Here is a 21935-nt window from a genome sequence, read left to right on the forward strand (position 1 = left end):
GCCTCTGCCGGGAATCTTCTTTCCCCAGCTCTTCACTTGGCTGCTGGCTCTTTCTCATTCTTCATTCTCCGATCAAATAGGAGATCTTTCTAGACACTCTAAAGTAGCCCCACCCACCCACTTATCTCTGTCATATCGCCCTGTGTATTTCCTTTGTGCACCCTCTGAAATTTTGTTGTCGATTGTCTCACTCTGCTGACCAGAATGCACAGGGACAGGGACCTTGTCCGCTTGGTTTTCTATTGGTAGCCCAGCACATGCCAGGTGCCACATAGAAAGTGCTAGTTTGGCATATACTGAATGAATAAATGATGACTCAGCCCACACCCGGACCTCTCTGTGAGAAATGGGAGTGGGGTCAGGGTAGGGTTGCTGAGAAGCATGCCAGTTGGGCAAGTGCCACCTAGGACTCTCGGGGGAGGAGATATTTGTCAGCTACCCCCCACCAGTCCCAAGTTCCACGTCTTCTCTTATCTCTCTCTCCCCATATTCCTCTTCCTTGCAGCTGGACCGACCCACCAAGCAGATGCGGGAGGCAGAAGAGAGGCTCAAGGCCATTCCCCAGTTTTGCTTCCCTGATGCCAAGGACTGGCTTCCTGTGTCAGAGTACAGCAGGTGAGACCTGGTCTAGCATAGCCTCCTTTACCCCCATAACAGTGGGCAGCTGACTCTGGCCCACCCTAGTCCCAGCCTCCTCTCCTACCGCAGCCTGGTCTTTCACCCCCTTCCTGGGCGGTCCCTCTTCTTGGGGGCTGTTTCCTGGGTCCTCTGATATTTCCCTGATGCCAGACTTCTCCCTGTTCCAGTGAGACGTTCTCTTTCATGCTGACTGGGGAGGATGGCAGCAGACGCTTTGGCTACTGCAGGCGCTTACTAGTAAGTAGGGCCATTCGGTCCTCAGGGACTGGGCCACAGTGTTTGTATGTGTGTACGCTCTTCTTTAACTTGAGCTGGTAGAAACTCAAGTTGTTCTATGTTCTGCTTCCTTGTATGCTGCCTGAGGACGGACACACACACACACACACACACACACACACACACACACACACACACACAGATGCACACACATTCCACGAAGCACTCCCTGGGATGGCAGGACTTAAAGTTCCCCTCTGATCGGGCCCCAGGATCTAAGATAATCTACAATAAGGGAAGAGATTGGATCACTTTCTACTGGGCTGTCATATGTTTTTAGCTCTTCTATACTTTTTCTTTTTGTTCATTTACTTTGGGCTTACAGGCTCAGATTGCTGATCCTGATTGCAGGATCACATCAACCCAGCAGTATGTGTGTGTGCATCAGATTGGGGTGGAGGACAACCTTCCTCACCCCCATACCTGGACAACCTCATGTGCATCCTGTCCATGGTCTGGTAGGGCTGGAGGCTGAGCAGGGACAGAGCAGTACCTTCTGTGGGATTCTGGGAGAGATGCCTTGAACTCAAGGGAAAGGGAGGGTTTTGAAAATATAAGCCATGTTGTAGAGAGAGAAGCACTACACCATCCCTCTTCTCATTAGTCCTGGGAAATAGATTGAGGTGAAGGTAAAGAGAGTCCTGTCACACACTCCCCTGGGGCTCACCAGGGTTATTGTTGACAGAGTTTCAGGGTTCCCAGGCCTTAGTGGGAGAAGGGGCAGATGAGGGGGATCTTCGGCAAAGGTGATGCATAGCAGGGACTCCAGGTGAAGGGTTCTGGGCTGTTCATTCATTCATTCAGAAACATGTAGCATACACCTGCTGAGGGTTAGGCAGCATACGCTAAAGGCACATAAAGATGAGCTAGACATGGCACCTATCTTCAAGGAACGTTAGATAGTCCAGTAGAGGAGGTAGGGCTTTCAATGTAGAAGGCAGGGCAAAGGGAATGAACTGTGATTTGGGATCTGTTTATGTTCCAGGCTAGATGCTTTAAGTATGTCATTTTCTTTATTACTCATAATAGCCCATGAGGCATTGGGTTGGCCAAAAAGTTGGTTTGGGTTTTTCCATAGCATCGTATGGAAAAACCCAAACCAACTTTTTGGCCAACCCAGTATTATTATATATGTTCTTTAGATTAAGAAACCGAGACTCAGAGGTAGAATGACTTGCCTAGGGTCATACAGCCAATCAGGGCCAGAGCCAGGTTGACTCCAAGTCCTTTAACACCAAGTCTGGTATCCTGGATCACCCCAAAGGGTAGTCTGGGGAGAAGGAGTACTTGGAGATAGAATGCCTGGTGAGTGGGGCTAAGGGAAGGTAGAGCAGTACAGATGCCAGGTGGGGAGCCAGGCAGCTTTACCTGGGCCTGGGGGGGGGGTAGCGTTCCAAAGGCTGCCTTTGCAGGAGCAGAGATGGAGCAGAGCTGCTCCTTTGCAGTGGGCCTGCTGCCCCCAGGGAAGAGCATGTTTGTCCTGGCGTGCTCAGAGAGGGCCTGGGCTGGGTCCCTGCCAAGGGGGCTGGCACTAGCTCGGCATTCCTGCAGATTGGACACAATGATTCTAACCCAAATCCCACATACTTGTTTTAATCACTTGGGGCTTTAGGGGAGGCGGGGGAGAGAGAAGAAGAGAGGAGTGAGTTTCAGGCCTAATATGGACAAAAACAGATTCTGCCTTCTCTTTAGATCTGTGACGTGTGGCCAGCAGGTTCGGAGACTGAAATAGCCCATCTGCATTTGCTTAGCAGCCTGCATGAGGGGCCAGCACCTGCTGCTCTGCTCCCTCCCCGCTCGGCCTTGCTGGGCACTCCAGGCCTCTGAGCCAGAGGCAGCCACAGAGCCCTGCCAGCCCCTGGCTGGAGAAGTCAACTCCTGTGGACTCACTCCAGCCTGCATTTGGGGGCTCCAGGCCTGGGGAGCTCTCAGTGCACATCTCCTTCAGCTGCCTACCTTTTAAACCCCCCTTTTACTTTGTTCTCCTCTACTCTGTACATGCCTCTGCCCAGTCTCTTTGTGTTTCTTTCCCTTCCTTTCTGTCAGAAGGCAGCATACTTTAGAGGTAATACAGCAAATCAGAGGCAGAAACAGACTCCTGGTTCCATGACTTCTATACATGACCTTGGACAATGGCTTAATAATTTTGAGCTCAGTTTCCTCATCAATAAAAGGGGGATAATAATGCCTATCTAACAAGTTTTTGGAAAGTTCCAAGCCCAGGACTCGGATACGGTAAATATTCAATAAATAGTAGTTTGCTTCTCTTATCTGGTGTCAGTTTGCTTTCCTAGAATGGGGATGGATCAAGGAAGGGAGAAAAGAGCAACTGAGAACAGGAATGTTTTGCAGAATGTCCCCTCTGGGAGGCAGAAGACCGCCTGGCTTGCTCCTAAGGATGTACACAAGTCCCTCCCTTCAACTGGGGGCCTGGGGATTTAGGGATATAAATCCACAATCACCCTATAGCCTCTGCCCAACCGCTTTGTCCTTTGCCAGCCCCCATCAGTGTCTTCCTGGGGGGGAAGGGCGGAGCCTGTGTAGAGCTTGGCAGGAGTCTGGTACCTTGGGCTGGAAGGCCCAGCAGAGGCTGAAGCCTGCCCCCAAAGAGTGACAGCCCTTTCCTTGGGGGCCTGGTTGAGTAGAGGTTTAGAAGAGGCCCAGAGTCTTCACTAGAAGACTGGTGCTTCGTCCTCAGTTCCCAAGGAAAAGGAGTCAGATATAGTAACCATGCGTCCTCTGTGTCTGTGTCTCTCTCCTCCTTGTCCTGGCCCAGCCAAGTGGGAAGGGGCCTCGGTTGCCAGAGGTGTACTGTGTCATCAGCCGCCTTGGCTGCTTCGGCTTGTTTTCCAAGGTAAGAGGGCTCTGGCTTACTTCCCTCCCCCTTCCCCCAGCTGACAGCTCCCATAGGAGTATCTGCATGTGGCTTAGATGAGAAAACCACCTGTCTGTGTGTGAGAGGGTGAGAGAAGGCGAGAATGCAAGGGCAAGTGCAAGCGAGCTCTCCGACTCCCTCCCCATATACCAGCTCCTGCACCGGCAGTGTCTGCTAATGTCACAGCTCACCCTGGGCCGTGGGCGGAGCTGAGTCCTTGGGGACAGAGACCCTGCGGGAAGCCAAGTGCCCAGGAACCCGACCTCAAGTGGTATTTCCTTTGCCCAGCTACTCAGATCTTGGAGTCTGAGGCAAGGACTAGTTAGGGAGTAGAGCCGACACCGAGTGGCCAGGGAGACGGGAAGGGTAGGGTATGAAGCTCCTGGCGAGATAGTCCATCATCTCCCAGCTTTCGGCCCGGGCTGGTCAGATGCCGGGCTGCCCTCTTCTCTGCCCAGGAGGTAGGGGAGGGTGGCGCCCTGACACCCTTCCTCTTTGGGCTGCTGGCGGTGGGCACAGGTCCTAGATGAGGTGGAGCGCCGGCGTGGGATCTCCGCCGCTTTGGTCTATCCCTTCATGAGAAGTCTCATGGAATCACCCTTCCCTGCCCCAGGGAAGACCATCAAAGTGAAGACATTCCTGCCGGGGGCTGGCAATGAGGTAGGGATTTCTGCTGCCTCTTCTCTCAGACCATGGACTGGGGCTGGCGTGGGACCTGCTGGGCCAAGCTCAGTCTCTGGGGGTGCCGAGCACGGCCCCTTCCTTGCTCAGCACATTTGCACACCTCACCAACAGGGACTAAAAAGAGTGAATGACAGAACTGTAATCGTTGCTTAACTCTCTGCAGCTTCTAGGGGCCTTCCCTGACCTGTTTGGACTAAACTGCAGGCCACCTTTTATTCATTCATCAAATGTTGACAGAATATGTGCTCTCTCACAGTCAGGGTTCCTGCAGACCTTGAGGCAGAGTCACATAGTTAAAGAGGGGCACAGCTTGGTCCTTGTGGAGTTCATAGTCTAGTGGGAGAGACGGACACTAAATAAATACTTGTACATAGAAACAGATAACCCCTAAAAGTGTTAGGTGCCAAGTGAAAGCACAGAGTGAGAGTGTGTAACGGGATGTGCTTTAGATTAAGGGCCAGGAAAGCCCTCCTCTGAGGAAATGACATTTTACTGGGGACCCAAGGTGAGTAGAGTCAACCAGATGAAGTGGGAGGAGGGAGACTAAAAGAGAAGGGTATGGGCGGGAGAGGATTATTCCAGGTAGAGGGACAGCATGTAAAAGCAAAAGTTGGGCAAGTGTGGACGCTTGCCAAGGAACGGGGTAAAAAGGCCAGGGTGGTTGAAAAAGGCAGTGAGCAGGGCGGATAGACAGCAGGGCCAAACCACAAGGCACCTGTGGGCCCAGTTCAGGGTTTGGAATGTCTCGAAAGCAGGCTTATGAGATCCGAGATGTGATTTTAAAAGCTCACTCTGGCTGCTGTGTAGATTATGGACTGGAGTGAAAACAGGGAGACCAGCTTGGATATGTTACAGTAGTATAGGCAAGAGATGATCGGAGTTTGGATTAAGGTGTGGACGAAAAGGTGAAGAGAATAGATGGACTGGAGATGTGCCTTAGAATTAGGGTCAATAGCACATTGTGTTTGATTGGAAATAGGGAATAGTGTTGGGGAGATTTGAAGGCGAATTCCCAGTTTTCTGGCTTGAGCAACAGGTCAGCGGATGGAGCACCTGAGGGAGGTTTGTGAGGAGGAAGAGCTTGACTCCGTGCACGTTACATTCACGATGCCTGCGAGACATCCCGGAGAAGATGTTTAGTAGCAAACAGTGTAGACAGGGAAGAGAAGATAGTCCCGAGGGCCTCCAGCATTTAGAGGGCCTGCAGCAGAGGAGCAGCAGACCTGAAAACTAAGACAGGAGCAGTCCCAGGAAGCCAAGGAAGGGGCCCTCTCAAGAAAGGAAGGAGGGCTCAGGCGAGGTCAGGATGAGATGTGGCGGGATGCCTTGAGTTTCAGAAACGGGGGCGGTCAGGGGACCGAGAAGCTTGAGTAGAGAGAGTTGAGAAGTGAATGGGGTTGAGAAGGGGGACTAGCCTGTAGAGACAGCTTTTAAGAGGTTTGGCTGTGGGGAGAAATGGGGAAGGGGCAGTGGTTGAAGGGTAACGTGGAGCCAGGGGAGAGTCTGTTGAAGGTGGTTGTCTGGGTGCTGGTGGGAGTGGCCCATTGGAGGAAGAGGTTAAAGCAGCAGCAGAGGGAAGGGACAGTCAGACTGTCAGTGAGAAGGCAGGGCGGTGGGATCCAGGGAGAGACTGGCTTTTCAGCAGAGAAGGGCACTTCCTTGTGTAACAGCAAGGAAGGGCCATGGCTTGTAGATTCTGGATTCTCATCTGATGGCTGCAGTTTTCTCACAATGGAAAAGAAGGTCATCCTCCGAGAGTCAGAGGTGGATGTTGGGTTTGAGGAGAGGGAAGAAGAAATAACTTAGTTGCTGCAGGGAGTGGAGACGGTCTGACTAAAGAAACATTGGGTTTGCTGGGAGTGGCGAATGCCATTTAAGGCCTTTCTTGTAGCATCTTTTCTCCCACGCTCTTTTGGAGGGACTTCCTGCTTCATGCATGACCTGGGGGCAGGACCACCGACCCTACCCTGAGAGCCCAGTAGCATGCCTGGGAGTCAGTCCTTCAGGATGGGGCCCAGCCCACGCACCAGCCTCGTCTCAACGCTCTGACTTGACTCGCTTACTGTCCCTGAACCCTGCTTCCTTTTGCCTAGTAGACACTTCCCTTCTTCTCTCCTTGGACAACCAAGTTAAGCATCTTGTGCTCTGAGCTGCTGCCCTGACCTCTCAGCCCTCTCAGCGCCCTGTGCAGATGTTAATGACGCCTTTCCCCTATCCTGACACGTAGCTGGTGGGCTGTGATGGTTTAGGCTCATTCAGCCTCACTGGACTGTGATCTCCTTGAGGGCAGGTGAATGAAGAGAGGCCCAGGTCCTGTGAGCTTCCTGTGTGAACCCTCACTCCCTGGAGGAGCCCGGACCCTCGGGGTAGTAGGAGTGGGGCGCTGACCGCATGCAGGCTCTCAGGAGGGAGGCTTGGGGGAGCTTCACTGTGACTTCTTCCAGGTGGGGCAAGGGCAGGAGGGGTGCAGAGGCCTCTGGCGTGATTGTGGTAAGGGATCCCTTCAGCGCACGTTCACTGAGCACTTTGGGTGTACCCCACATCCTGCTAATCACTGGGCCTTCTGGGGCTTCGCCATCCGGTGGGAGAGACAGAGTGTAAACAGAACCCTATAAAAGAGACACATCCTTAGGGCAACTTGTGCCCATGTTGCTGCTTCCCTTGGGCCCAGAGGGATGACTACTGAACTAGGAGTTAGAGCTTCACTTGTTTAGACTCTGAGGAACAAATGAGATAAGGCAGGGTGAAGCCTCTTGAGGAGGGCTCTGATACCATAGGGCTAAAAGAGGGCATGCGTCTTCCCTCCTGGCTCTCAGGAGACCTACACATCTGTGCTGCCCACATACGCTGAGGAAGCGAGGGGAAGCCTAGGCAGGCCCGGGTGAGAGCTGCTTTGGCCTGGCCTGAGCGTCAGCACTTCCTGTTGCTCTCATTGCCAGGGTCAGTTGCCACCCTCCACCCTCATGACTGCCCCCAGGGAAGTGGTCCCTGCGCCACAGCACCAACCTTCAGAGTGGCCTTGCAACCTCTCCGGAGGGAAGATTGCTAGGTCTGGCCCTGATAAAGAGAGTCCTGCTTCCTGGCAAGGTTGTGGAATGGCCAGCTTGTGTTTCCCTTGTCCCTGGCACAGGGATTAGACAAGCCAATAGAGATAGAGGCCAGGACAGAGCCTCTGGAAGGAAACTCTTCCTAGCAGGAAAGGGAGGGGGCATGGCAACAAGGACACTGGCACTGTCTGTCCAGAGATGGGTGAGCAGAGCCGCGCAGAGGGGCAGCGATCAGCTGTGGAGCTGGGCAGCGCAGAGCCAAGTCCTTTCCTTGGGGAGACGGGCAGGAGGGCAGGGAGGGCAGTGCAGATGAAGCTGTGTGGCTCCCTGCCTCCCTCATCTGTAAGAGCAGCCAGCTCTCCTCCCCCCTTTCCTGAGAGCCTGGCACATGGCTCTCCAGCTCCTTCCTTCCAGAGCCTCCCCCATGTTCAGTTAGCCCTGTTGCCCACAGGCTGGGCGTCTGAGTACTGTGGGGGCAGAGCTGTGGTCTGAGTGGAGGAGGAGACTGGGTCTTACTACACAGTGGGGTGGGTTAGAGGCCTTGGGAAAGCAGGTGGGAAGGGGAGCCAGCTTCCGGTCGCTTTGTGTATGACCCAGGAGTGGCACCCACCTGATCTGGCTTGCCCCACTTGCCCCACTGTTCTCCTGCAGGTGTTAGAGCTGCGGCGGCCCATGGATTCCCGGCTGGAGCATGTGGACTTCGAGTGCCTTTTTACCTGCCTCAGTGTGCGCCAGCTTATCCGAATCTTTGCCTCACTGCTGCTGGAGCGCCGAGTCATTTTTGTAGCAGATAAGCTCAGGTAGGGCCCAGCAGGTGAAGTGAAGAAGGGGGGAGGCACATCCACTAATTGATCCAATGTGATTTACGAGCCCTAGTATATGCCAGCCAGTCGTATTTGTGCATAGAGTGTGTGTGTATGTGTATGTGTGCGTCTGTGCGTGGTGAGAAAAAGATCAAATGGAGAGGAAAGGTTAGCAGACCCGGGCAGAGAGGATGACTGAGGGAGCAGGGCTTGCGAGCACACAAGATGGCAGGGTTGAGAACCCAATGGAGGACTTGGCTGGAGGGAAAAAGACAGACGCTGCTGCTTTTGCAACGGCCAAGATTGTAGAGGTACAAATCTATTTATGTGGAGGAAGGAAGTAAGAAAGTAAGATTTCTAGCTTATGGCCACATTTCCTCTGGAGGGGGAGGCAAGGCCACCTCTGTGGGATGCTGAATTATAAGAGAGTGATGAACTTTAGGAAGAGCCACAGTGAGGAAGGGGCAAGGGCATGACTAGGGATAGTATGAGGGGTGCTGAGCCATCCAGTGAGGGGGCCAGTGAGGGTGTCACCTGGAGAAGGCAACTGGATGGAGTGACCCAGGGCCAGGCATGTGGGGATTTGCAGAGAAGGACCAGGTGAGGGTCTTGAGAGTGCTGGGGAGGAGAGTGGTTGTAGGGAGGTTGGCCAAACTAGGAAAGGGAGAAAGAAGCCCAGGGACTGGAGAGGTCATTGAGGCAGGGGAGCTGGATTAAGAAGAATAAGAAAAGAGCTGAACAGATCACAAGTCTTAGTCTGAAATGTTGGCATTTATGATTTTAGAGGCAGAGGAGGTCCAGATGATTGTGGCCATGGGAGGGGGCGGCAGAAACGTCACTGGACATGAGGTGTTCTGGAAGAGGCTGAGCTCTTCTAGGCAGCCAAGGTTTTTTTTTCCTCTTTAAAAGAGCGTCTTAGGGCTTCCCTGGTGGCGCAGTGGTTGAGAGTCCACCTGCCGATGCAGGGGACACGGGTTCGTGCCCCCGTCCGGGAAGATCCCACATGCTGCAGAGCGGCTGGGCCCGTGAGCCATGGCCACTGAGCCTGTGCGTCTGGAGCCTGTGGTCCGCAACAGGAGAGGCCACAACAGTGAGAGGCCCGCGTACCGCAAAAAAAAAAAAAAAAAAAAGGAGCGTCTTAGTCCATTCAGGCTGCTATAACAAAATACCACAGACTGGGTAGCTTATAAACAACAGAAATTTATTTCTCACAGTTCTGGAGGCTGGAAGTCCAAGATCAGGGTGCCAGCCTGGTCACGTTCTGGTCAGGGCCTTCTTCCTAGTTCATAGCTGTTGGCGTCTCTCTGTGTCCTCACATGCTGGAAGGGGGGTTCTTTTTTTATAAGAACACTGATCCCATTCATGAGGTCTCTCATGACCTAAGCACCTCCCAAAGGCCCTATGTCCTAATATCATCATATTTGGGGGTTAGGATTTCAACAAAGAATTTGGGGGGACACAAACATTCAGACCATAGCAAAGGGTATATGTAGGGGATGGGACAGGCAGGGAAAGGATGAGATCTCGGCAACACATTGTATAATTTTTCATCAAAGAACCCATCACGGGGGGCAATAGTTTCTTTAGAGTGGTGGAATTAATTTAGCCATTTAGACGTTTATTAAGCTATGTGCCATAACGTACGCTAGGTGCTGATATGAGAGGCAGAAAAGAAGAATCCTCGTCCTGGTTTGTCCCCAATAAGCCCACGATCCCTGGGGTCTTTCTTTTGTGTGCATGAGAGGGTCATGAGGAAATGGACTCCCAAATGCCCTCACAGGGCATTGGCGCAGGAACTCAGGGCCACCCTCAGCCCAGAAGAAGTAAAGAGGAGGAAAACCCAGAGCTTCTGGCTTTTCCAGAGAGAGCCAGGTTTAGAAAAGAAGATTGCTCTCCACTTCCCGTCACAGCCTCAGTGTTTCTGTACACCACAGTTCTGTGTGTGTCATGGGCCCATCAGGCCTTGTGAAGGGACCGAGCCGGCAACCGGAACTAGCCAGCTATGGCAGCTCCCTGGGGCCCCGTCTGTGCCTTTCTGCCATCCGTGTTCACTGTCTGCCAGCAAAGCCCCCGCTACCCAGCTGTGAGGCTCTGGTCTGGTCAGACCTTGATGCCCCTAGCAGAGCCTGGACCCCGAGGTTTCTTTTCTTGAAAGTTCCACTCCCTTACCCAGGACAGAGCCTCCTCTTGGCCACCCCCGTGGCCCTCAGCCTGGCTCCAACAGGGCTGTGAATACAGTGATTGTTTCCTGTGGCTTCAGCTGCTTCTGAACACACTCCTGGACCATCTGGGGAGGAAAATACCCCAGGGCCCTGATCTGGCCTGGCTCAGCATTCAAGTCCTGCCAATCTTGGGTCTTAGAAAAGATGTCTTCCCTGCTTGGGGTCTGCCTCTGACTGAAAAGGGGCAGAATAGGCAGCCCAGTGAGGGCACACAGGCCTGGACTGGGGTCAAGACTCAGTAAGTCCAGCCAGCTCTTGTTCCGTTGCTCACCTTTTAGGTTTTCCACAAGTCCTTGGTCCCTCTGGCGTGTGTGTGTGTGTGTGTGTGTGTGTGTGTGTGTGTGTGTGTGTGTGTGTGTGTGTGTGTGTGTGTGTGTGTGTGTGTGTGTGTGTGTGTGTGTGTGTGTGTGTGTGTGTGTGTGTGTGTGTGTGTGTGTGTGTGTGTGTGTGTGTGTGTGTGTGTGTGTGTGTGTGTGTGTGTGTGTGCCCGCCCTAAGGGTTGTACAAGCCTTCTGCCTCCCAAGTCCCAGGCCCACTGTAAGGCATTGTGGAGCTGTGTTTCCTTTGACCCTGGACAGCCCCTTTCCAGATATTTTTCAGATGGCTGTCCTTGGGGTGTGGGGAGCTGCTGTCCTTAGGGGAAGGACTCTCAGGGCCAGGATACCTGTGTCTCTGCCTCAAGGCCCAGCAGTATTTTAGTCGTCCATGGGGTGGTAGGACAGCCAAGCAAGGCACTGGCTGCCAAAACGCTTGTGAACGTCCCCCGAGGTCCTTCTGGAAAGGAGGGGTTGTTTCTGTCATGGATTGGAACCATGTTCTCTGACTGGTGGGCATTAGTCATGAAAGGGTGAGAATCCCTGTTGGAGCTGATCAAGTGGAGCCCAGGGCTTTCATAGCTAATAGGTGGGGCCAATAGATGCGGAGAGACAGGGTGGGAAAGGCAGGCTTGAGAAGGAACTTGACTCTGGGCCTCTGTCTCCTCATATGTAATATGGCCCTTAGGGGAGTGCTTTCGACTCCTTTCCTGACGGGTGGATGGTTAAAGCCGGGTGTGTCTCCTGTGTTGACTGGTGACCCATACTGTCCCTCAGCACTCACTTCTGTGCCTTCTAGTTAGCATCGGGGAGATCCTCCTTCCAGTCTCCCACTGGTCATTCTGCCTGGCCACCCAGCCCTGTGGTGCTGGAGGCCTGGAGCCCCCCTCTAGGCCAAGAGAAGGATGGCCCCACTGAGGCCTCTGGCTATGTCCTGGAGCATGAGAGGACAGATGGGAGTGGTTAAGAATGGTGCCAGCCTCACCTCAGTCAGTGGCCATCAGTCAGACCACTTTTTCCAATTAGGAGAAGGAGGAATGGATAGAGAAGAAGAATGGTAGAAGTAACACTGGGCTGGGAGACAGGAGAACTGGTTGTGTCCCAGGTGTGCCACTTATGACCAGACTGACCCTGGGTATCGATGGCCCCAGCTGTAAAATGTGGACCTGATAAGATGACATTCCAGCTCTTACTATGAATTTGTGATCAGCCCTTGCTCAGGTTACCTTTGTACTCCCTGGCCTGAGCTGATACTCCCACACTAAGGCAGGCCCACCTGTGCATTTGGGTGGCTCTTGGGGGTGTGTATGTGTGTTCAAGTGTTGCTGTGTACCTTTATGACTGTTCCTAGGTAGAGCCACCAAAGAGGGTAGCGCCATTGTCCCTGAGGTCCCGAGAAGTGGCAATGTGGGAGCTTTACCAGTCCACAAGGTCAGACCCAGGCCCAAGACTCCTTAGCATTTTTGTGGCACTGGGAGGTTTAACATGAAAGGATGTCCTGAGCCTGGCCCAGCAGGCTGTAACGCCCCTTCCCCGAAGGTGCTGGGCCTGGGCTCAGTGCTTTGTCTGTCTGTCTGTCTGCCAGTACCCTATCCAGCTGCTCCCATGCGGTGGTGGCCTTGCTCTACCCCTTCTCCTGGCAGCACACCTTCATTCCTGTCCTCCCGGCCTCCATGATTGACATCGTCTGCTGTCCCACCCCCTTCCTGGTTGGCCTGCTCTCCAGCTCCCTCCCCAAACTGAAGGAGCTGCCTGTGGAGGAGGTGGGCCACCTGGGGAGCCAGCGGCAGGGGGGGGGGGGGGATGGGGGGGAGGTTGGTGTGGAGGAAGGAAGGGACAGAAGGAACAGAAACCCCCAGGAGGGGTGGGGGTGGGGGCCCGAGGCTGCTGGGATCTTCTCCTTTGTGTACCCAGCTCTTATCCTTTCTCCTTGGGAGGTCTTTCCCTGGCTGGAGTTATTCCTGTTATCTGACCCTGGGAATCCAGGAGGGCTGGAGGCCTGGGAAGGGCACTACAGGGATTCATATCGTGAATCACTGTCCCTCGTGACTCTTTCTCAGGCACTGATGGTGAATCTGGGGTCTGACCGATTCATCCGACAGGTAAGAGTGGGATGCTGCAGAGCATGGCCTGACCCAGGGTGGGTGCTTGTTTGATGCAGAGCACCCAACACTGTCACACACACGACTCCACCTTCACAGCCTGATTGTTGAGCCCTCTGGGTTCCACATTCACAGAACAGACAAGGGTAGAAAGAAGCTGGTCTGAGAAGTCTTGACCTCAGCAGGATCTGCTGTTCTGGTCGGCATCGTCAGCTTCTGGAAGGCAGTGTGAGTGTGTGAAGAACATGGCCTGGATCCAAAGGCTTGACCTCTGCCCTCTGCCCCCTCTGAGACACATGATCTTGAACAGGCCTCTGAACTTCTCTGAACCAGAATTCTCATCTCTAAAACACGCATGGTGATAACACCTGCCTTGAAATGTTGCTGGAGGATTATACATGACACACAGAATGCAGTGGAATGTAAAGGTTTGCAATCATTGTCAACTTCAAAAAGCCTCTGTTGGTGGTGGAAATCCTCCTAGCTCTCTATAAAGGAACACAACCCAATGCCATAGCCTTTGGGAATGTAGTCTGTTACACACCACTGACAGAGCTACGACTCCTGGGTACGAACGTCACGATGCAGACACTGAACCAGAATACAGAGACAGGCACAACAGCCTCGCCTCACGCCTGAGACACAGGCTGGGCCACAATCTCCCCTCCCCCAGCCAACCGTGCTTCCCCCCTGGAGCCGAAGATGGAGGAACTGGGGAGACTTCATCGTGGTGCTGGGGTAGGAAGCCCTGTTGGTCCTGGGCAGTGAATGCCACCTGCTCCACCACTTTTTATCTTTGTGACCCTGGCCAAGTTTCTCAACCTCTCTCTGAGCCTCAGCTTCTCATCTTAAAATGAGGTTGATAATAGTATCAGGGTTCTTGGGAGAATGAAACGAGATTATATATTCAGGCTCTTCAAACAGGGCTGGCACGAAGTTAAGTGCTCAGTCAGTGTCACTGTGTGGTTTCCTTCTCCTGCAGATGGATGACGAGGACACGTTGTTACCTAGGAAGTTGCAGGCGGCTCTGGAGCAGGCTCTAGAGAGGAAGAATGAACTGATCTCCCAGGACTCTGACAGCGACTCCGATGATGGTGAGTGAGGCTTGCCCCAGTTAGAATCAGTTCTGGTCCCAGACTCCCTCTGCTCTGGGCCTGGGCCTGGGCCTCATGGGGCTTGGACCCTGATTCTATGCACCAGACCCTTCTGGCTAGTGAAGCTCAGGTATAGGACCTTGGTCTCGCTTTAGCCTAGAATTCTCTAGCCCCACTAGTGTGGCTCTAGGAGTTGTGGCTTGACTGGGTCTCAGGGGAGAGAAATAGTGTGGTATTTTATCAGAGGGAGTTCAGAAACTTAAACATTGGGGCTGCTTCTAGGGTGGCCCAGGCTACAGAGCTACCTCTTGCCTCTAATTCTCTACCTCAGGAAGTTTGGGGAGAAAAACCCTGAAGACAGTTGGCAACCGCAGAGACTCTTCTCGCTGACCGGACACTAGTTATTCCTCCCTCTCAGGCCCTGCCTCGAGCCACTGCAGGAGATGGAGGGAGCTTCCTCTTCCTGTGAAGCCAGGGAAACCACTGAGGGTGAGGGTGTGTGGGGAGTGGCGCTCTGGTCCCTAATCTCCATCTTCATTCATCCAGCAAGTATTCCCCAGCTTCCGTGTTCAGAGCACAGTTTCCGACCTCCTGGCTCAGGAACGAGTTACAAGCCTGGGAGCACAAGAGCTAAGGTTTCAAAAACAGAGAAGTGGTTCTGGCTGGACTTCCGTCGAGGAGAGGGAGACACCACCAGCTGGAGGCTGGGGATGCAGGCTCTTGACCTGAACCTCAAAGATTTTCTCTTCTCTTCCAGAATGTAATACCCTCAATGGGCTGGTGTCAGAGGTGTTTATCCGGTTCTTTGTGGAGACTGTTGGGCACTACTCCCTCTTCCTGACCCAGAGTGAGAAGGGGGAGCGGGCCTTTCAGCGAGAGGCCTTCCGCAAGTCTGTGGCCTCCAAAAGCATCCGCCGTTTTCTTGAAGTTTTTATGGAGTCTCAGATGTTTGCTGGCTTCATCCAAGACAGGGAGCTAAGAAAGTGTCGGGCAAAGGGTAAGGCCAGAAGAGCCTGGGGTAGGGTGTTCTGGGGGGATGTCGGGAGTCCTCCAACTTTTCTGCTACCCACAGGGCTGAGTAGCCAGGCACTGGTGAGCTTCCATCAGGAAGCTCTTGAGTTATTAGCCAGGGCAGGCCTCCTAACATCCCTTTTCTTCTGAGAGAGACTGCCAAGGGCACCTTCTCCTCCTGCCCCAGTACGTGCATTCACAAGCCTGGGCACAGGCTGGAGCCACGTGGCAAGAGTGGGGCTTATCTCCACCTATCCCCGCAGCATTCACAGGTCCTTCCTTACTCAGAGAAAAAGACCAGACTGTGCAGTTTAGGGAGTCCTGAGAATCCAGGGTTGAGAAAGCCCCTGAAGAGAACTGAGCTAGCTCACTGTCTTAGGTTGGTGACAGTCTGCCCTCAGAGCACAAAGGTTATCTTATCTCTGTTATTTCATCAGCTCTGCCCACCCTAGGGCTTTTTCATCTCATCAAGACCTTTCTAACCTCAGGGTTATTATTTATTCTGCCCACTAATACTGTCCATTTAGTGTAACAAACCTTTTGAAACAACATGGTAGTGTGGTCTAAAAGGAGCTGGAGAAGGTGTCCACTTGGGGGCAGCTCTGTTACGAGGAGTGGCATCCTCACCATAATGCAGCTCAGGAACGTGCACTGGGAGGCAAGGGGCTCTTGCCATCAGCAGTGAACATGGGCCAGTCTGATAAGCCCAGTCTGAATGGATGAGCCAGTCTGAATTCTGGTAGGATGCTCTTATAATTGCAGATCTTTGGTTTCCCCCTTTTTGGGATCTGTGCCCTTTGGTCTCCCTCCAGGAGGCCTCCCCTTCCCTTCCTCCAATGACTGTTCTCTTCTCTGTTCCTGTTTCTCCTCTTCCCCAGGCCTCTTTGAGCAGCGAGTGGAGCAGTATTTAGAGGAACTGCCAGACACTGAGCAGAGTGGAATGAACAAGTTTCTCCGCGGTTTGGGTAAGTAGCTTTGTCACTAATGAGACATATTCAGCAAGAAGGGAGGGTCTGGGGGAATCTGTACCCCAAACTACTCTAAACCCATGCCAGTATTTATATCGGGGCTGTAGACAGAACAGGAAGAGATCTCATAGAGCCTCACCTAGGTCAGGTCTTCCTGGGTGCACTCCTTCCTGAGTGAGCACAAGGGCCATTAGGACCAGTGAGCTTTCCTCGAGGCTATAAGGGGTCTAACTACAAAAGTGGCAGCACCAGAGTGCCCTTCAAAGAGCTGAGCCAACTAAATCACAGCATCATAGCATGTCTCACTTTAAAAGGAAAATTGAGACTGAAGAAGTTAAATGGCTTGCCCAAATCCATACATGATTAATACCAGTGCTCTGATTAGAGCTCTAGAGTGTTTTCACCATCCTGGATCATACCTAGCTGTAATCCAGTCTTTCTAATCCTTCTCTCCCACTGAGAGGGTTAGGGCTGTTGGAAGAGATGATACTGAAACATTCTCACTCTTGCCCTCCTCTGGCCCACAGGCAACAAAATGAAGTTCCTCCACAAGAAGAATTAAGCCCCCTTTCCCAGTAACAGAGTCCAGTGCCTTGCAGAGCCTGGAGCCTGGGGAGGGGGCCCAGCCTTGGACCCTCTGGGCTGCTATGGCTGCTCTGCCCCCACAGACCCCACCCTCCAAGCCAGCCCACCTCTGCCTTCACAATATCCCAGGATACTGTTTGTAAATAATCTGCTGTAAGCTTTCTTATCTGTTTCTGTAACGAGCAGAGAATCCGGTAAATATTTGTGTATTCCCAAGAGGCCGGGTGCTTTCCTGCCCTGCCCGAGCACGGATGAAGTTTTGCTGGGTGCTGGCGACTGGCCAATTATGTGCAGCTGACTGTCTCAGCCGAACCACTGATCTTCCCCTGGAGGCTCCTGGCCTGCCTGCCTAAGGCCCCTGCTGCCAGTCTCGGGCCCTGGAGAGCAGATGCTGTCTTGTTATGTACAGGACTATTTTTTTTTAATCTTAGAGTTTCTATTTTTTTCTAGTAGTCCCCCTCCCCTAATCCTCTGTTTCTGAAAAGCAAAGACCAATCAACCCCCGTTTGCAGCATGGTACCAGGCTCTTGGGCCTGGCCTTCTCCTATTCCTCCCACCTTTGTGATGGTCAGTGAGTCATGGGAAGCCCACCCCCCAGCTCTGCTAGTGTTCTCTGGGCCCGGCTCCCACTCAGTGGTAGCCATGATGCGGTACAGGGCACCCCTCCTTCCCGTCATCTACGGGTGTTCTCAATAAACAGTGTATAGTTGTTTGGGCCCAGAGCCCCATGTGTTTCTTGGCTTTATTATCTAGAGTTCTCTCTCCAGGGGAATGGGCTGAGGCAGGCCCATCAGGGATGAAACACCTTCATGCAGGGAAATGAGTACTTGATTTAAGAGTTTACCTTTAGTGTGGGTCACTGACCTCCCCTGAAATTGAGTTCTCTGGCCCGAGCTGTATGACTGCTCTTAGAAGATACCTAATCATTGCTCTAGCTCAGCTTCCCTCTCCAACAGCTAACTGTTCAGATCCTATGTGTTTCCAGTGATGGAAAGAATGTTCATTGCCCCTTGGCTCCACTATTAGGTGAATCTTGACATTTTCCTATTCAGTATGAAGCCCTTAAGACATCATTGGGTATCTTAACATTGGTGGAGTCAAGCCCAGCTAAAGCCAATCCAGGGCTGGCTTATAGCCCTGGCCCATTGTCTACGGCTCTTCCATGTCACTCTGTGAAGTTTTTTTTCCATTGGAAGTCTAGGTGTGCATATAGAAAATTCTGCTATATTCCTTGGAAAAGCAAGGAGAGAAGCAAGGTGGGGAATATGGGTGGCTTAGGCTTTCCACTCACCCAAGGCCTTCACAGAGCTGAGACCTTGAAAATTGCCAGGATGAGGCATTAAGCTGGAAGTCTCTTCATTGGTATTGGCTTTGAGTCTGGTGGATTTGAATCATAGAGTGAAGTTTTCCTGTCCTTCCACCTTAGCCTGCTTGTTAAACAGGAGATGATCCCTTCCTGAATCCCCTTTCCTTCTTTTCCCCATCTCCACTGAGCCCTGCACAGGTCCCAACCTGTCCATAGTTTGGGGTTGCTGTCTGCCTCATAAAGCAAAGTAGAGGGTTTGTCTTCTGGGAAGACAAATTCGTCTTCTCCTCTGAGAAAGCCTCTTACATAGTTGGCTTTGGCATCTTCCAGGAATAGGAGGGCAGGGATTGAGGCCTCATGAGTCTGGGTTTTCAGCTGAGGTAGAGAGAGAAGACAGTGGTTATAACTGGAAAGTCCAGAGTAGGGTGTTGTTACCTCCAGAACTTGTCACTGTTAACTCATCCTGGGCTTCGTGAGTCATAGAAGTGGATTCCTTAATAAAATAAGTTTACAAAAGGTGCTATTTCTTTCTCCTTTCCTCTCCCTCTCTTTTTTAATGTGGCTCCACAGAATCCTCGACATGTGATCAGATCACAAGGTATATAGGTGTAAATTATTATTTTTAAAAATCTGTAACTTGTATGTAGCTTTAAAGTACAGTGCATTTTAACCCTAGGGGTTCCCGCCTCCTCCCATGGCCACAGCTCTCATCCCAATCTAGAAAACCGATATTGGTACACAGTGGCTTGGAATGGGCTGCAAGGGCCCGTACAGTGACTGCTCTGTGCCTCGCCCAGAAGTCTCATCTGGAAGGTAGAGGAGGGTGTGTCCAGGGGGCCTGGTTTGGGGTTGACAAAAAGTATGTAGGGCTTCTTTCCAAGTTCTGCTTTCACGTGATCTCTGGACACCTAAACTGATGGTTCTCAATCCTAGCAGATGCAACACTCTTTCTCTATAGCAAGTACTGTTAACTCTCGCTTTTACTATCCTGAAATGAAATTCATAGATAATGTAACCTACCTAAACACATCTTAACTGTAATATAGTCTTAACCATAATATAAAAGGGGAGAAATAAAAGGAAAAGTATTTTGTCATAAAATAACATGTACTTAAAATATGTGAATGCTTGGGCACAACTGTATTATAAGACATAAGTCAGATGCTTACGCCCGTACACAGAATTACTGTGAATGCAACAGCTACACATGCAGAAAAAGTGTTGAATTAGCAACTCAGATTCTACTAAGTGGGTGTTAACCACTTAGTAAGAGAGTTTTCTGAAATGAACAATTTTTGGCAATATTTTAAACAAAACACATTTTGAGCTTCCCCTGATTTAAACAATAGTTGGAATCCTGGAAAACCGAGAAGTATATGAAACCTGCAAAAAACAAAAACAAAACAAACACAAAAAACCAATAACACATCTTTTTGATTCTGATTGTGTGTAAAATGAAGGTAGGTTCTAAGCTAGGTTTTCCTTTGCTGTTTAGAGCAGCAGTCCCCAGCCTTTTTGGCACCAGGGACCAGTGTCACGGAAGACAGTTCTTCCAGGTAAGGGGTGGGGCTGGGGGGTGGCTCGGGCAGTAACGTGAGCGAAGGGGAGCAGCAGAGGCGGCTTTGCTCACTTGCCCACTGCTCCCCTCCTGCTGTGCAGCCCAGTTCCTAACAGACCGCGGACCCCTGGTTTAGAATCAACCCATACATTGCAGGACGTCAAGCATCTCTGGTTGCTTCCCTTCCATAATTGTGACCAAAAATGCTCCCGTACCTTTACAAAATGCGCCCCACCCCCCAGAGGATGGTGTCCACACTACTGAAAATAACAGTGCTTAGACAGTGCCTTTCTGGGAAATTGCTCAGGGGCAGCGCAATGCTGTCTCCTCTACCAGAAGTCCCAGTGCCTATGAACTGTCAGCCCTCCTCCATTCTGGAGTTAAGAAAGGCCCTGGGGTTTTCTCCAGTAATCGGTCTGCTAACTTTTAGAGCAGGGCAGGTTGCGCTATTACATCTTTCTAAATGCTCTTTTCGGTAAATTACCATGCTCTGGTAAACACAATGTTGAAATGAGAAGTATGGACTTTTTAAAGGCAATATTTTGGAATGCTCTTGGAAAGCAACTGTGGTTCACGCTGGATGGTATGTGGAATTAGGACCCCAAGAAAATTATTCTAATTATATCACAGATCAGTTTAAATTGTGTTAAAAATAATACCCTTTGTTTTGCAAATAAGATTTATAACTCACCTTGTACCCCAAAGGACTGATTTATAAGGATACATAAATTGGGGTTTTTTTTTTTTTTAAACCAACTTTAAGTAGAAATGAAAGTAAAACAAAAACTGGGCTGCAAAACAGAGCCAGAAATGAAACATACACTTAACCTATATTCTTCCTAGGGGCGACACACAAAATTAGTTTCTAGAGCCACACAGTATGGCATTCCAAAACATCTTGAATTTACTTGCCTATGGGCTGTGGGGGTGGGTGTAATTTAAAAGGTCATGAAGTTCTAGAATAAGAGAAAATATTACTTTTCAGTACTGACAAGCTACCATAACTTGTAGTTAAAGTTGTCTATTTATATTGCTTTTTAACGTGAAAGTAATATGCATTTGGTTAAGGAAGAAACAAACTACCAAAGCATACATCATCTTCCTCACCTCCCAAAACTCATGAGGAAAAAAATCCCTTCTGCATTGTTCTTCCAGAACCTTCCCATGCACGTACAAGTTTTTCTTTTGTTTTTTTTTAATCCCAAAGTACGTCGAACTCTCATTATCTTTTAATGGCAACGTAATCTGAGAGATATGGAAATTCCCATCTTGAAAGTGCATCAAAAGGCCACAGCTTCTCTTCTTCCGCGCAGCCAAAGCGGAAATTGAGTGCGGCGAGGCAGGCGACCTAGGCTGTGCGCCCACCACGCCGCACTTGGACACTGGCCGGGTTAAACCTCCCGCCTCGTCCGCGCGCCATGGGCCAGCCCCGCCCCCTGCCGGAAATGGCGGATCGGCGCCTATCATGCTTCCGGCCCTGGGGTGGGATGGGACAGAGATCAAAGTGACGCCGGAACCAGAACCTCGCACCCTCAGGAAGTGGCTCAGCGGCAAGGGAGAGGAGAGCGGCTGTGCGGTGCGGACGGTTTGAGTGCGCCAAGGACGTCGGGCGGTAGGGACCAACGAGAGCGGCTGCTAGGGCGCCAGCCTCCACAGGGCTCCAGCCGCTGGCATCCCGGTAACCTCCCACCCCGCAGCGCAGGTACGCGAGCGCTGCCTGCCTCTTGCCGGTGGTGCACGCCTTTGGCTGCTTTTCATCCCGGGCTGGCTGCTACTGGGCTAGTTAGCCATCGCATAGTAATATTTATTTGAATTGAACAGTTAAAATCCTATTTAGCTGGTTTTGACAATGAGGGCTTTTGCAAATTATGTGGCGGACATTTCCCATAAATTGGAAGTCACAGTGGCAGCTCCGAGGTTTGAGTAACAATGTATTTAAAGCACATACATTAATTATTAGGCTAGAAATATACTTAGCAATTCAAGCTGATAGAGAATTTAGCCGTTAACCTGAGTTAGGGGGCACCTGTTAAGTAATGGGGCACCTGCTCCCCCTACATGGGAGAATCTCATCAACACCGTGCACTTATCATCGGCCACTAAAGAGGCAGTGGCAGTATGGGTCTCTGTGCCTACCGGACAGGCTAATCAAAGCTCGACAATCTAATGCATGAACTTTTCCTATGCATCGGCTATATTATGTACCTCAGCATTGGCACGTTTCACTCTCAGATATAAAACCAAAGCGTAAGGTTTGCCTTTGGTCCTATTAAAGATAAGCACTTGCTCTAGGTCCGTGTCCTCCATTATCTTGAACATGTTTGGCTTTTCACCAGTAACCCAGCTTCCTTTGGCAACAGTATTACCTGGGAGTAATCAGAGCATCTCCCCAGTTATTACCTGTAGATAATGGTGAGTGAGCAAGCCAGAACATGGCAGCTCACACAGATC

The 21935-nt window shown here is 51.4% G+C and overlaps 1 protein-coding gene across 7 annotated transcripts in view; it reads left to right on the plus strand.

The window, feature by feature from the left end:
- The window catches only part of DENND2B (DENN domain containing 2B), a 174547-nt gene extending 157205 nt beyond the window's left edge, over nt 1-17342 (plus strand). For all 7 annotated transcript variants that reach the window (XM_060303539.2, XM_060303535.2, XM_060303536.2 and 4 more), the window contains 11 exons: nt 506-615; nt 807-876; nt 3692-3769; nt 4310-4450; nt 8173-8321; nt 12446-12623; nt 12921-12962; nt 13945-14056; nt 14814-15053; nt 15946-16032; nt 16563-17342. In XM_060303539.2, coding sequence (XP_060159522.1) covers nt 506-615; nt 807-876; nt 3692-3769; nt 4310-4450; nt 8173-8321; nt 12446-12623; nt 12921-12962; nt 13945-14056; nt 14814-15053; nt 15946-16032; nt 16563-16597 — 1242 coding nt within the window. In that variant the 3' untranslated portion in view covers nt 16598-17342. The remainder of the gene's footprint in view (nt 1-505; nt 616-806; nt 877-3691; nt 3770-4309; nt 4451-8172; nt 8322-12445; nt 12624-12920; nt 12963-13944; nt 14057-14813; nt 15054-15945; nt 16033-16562) is intronic.
- Nucleotides 17343-21935: the final 4593 nt, after the last annotated feature.

Source organism: Globicephala melas, chromosome 8, assembly GCF_963455315.2.
Source record: "Globicephala melas chromosome 8, mGloMel1.2, whole genome shotgun sequence".
Classification (NCBI taxonomy): Eukaryota; Metazoa; Chordata; class Mammalia; order Artiodactyla; family Delphinidae; genus Globicephala; species Globicephala melas.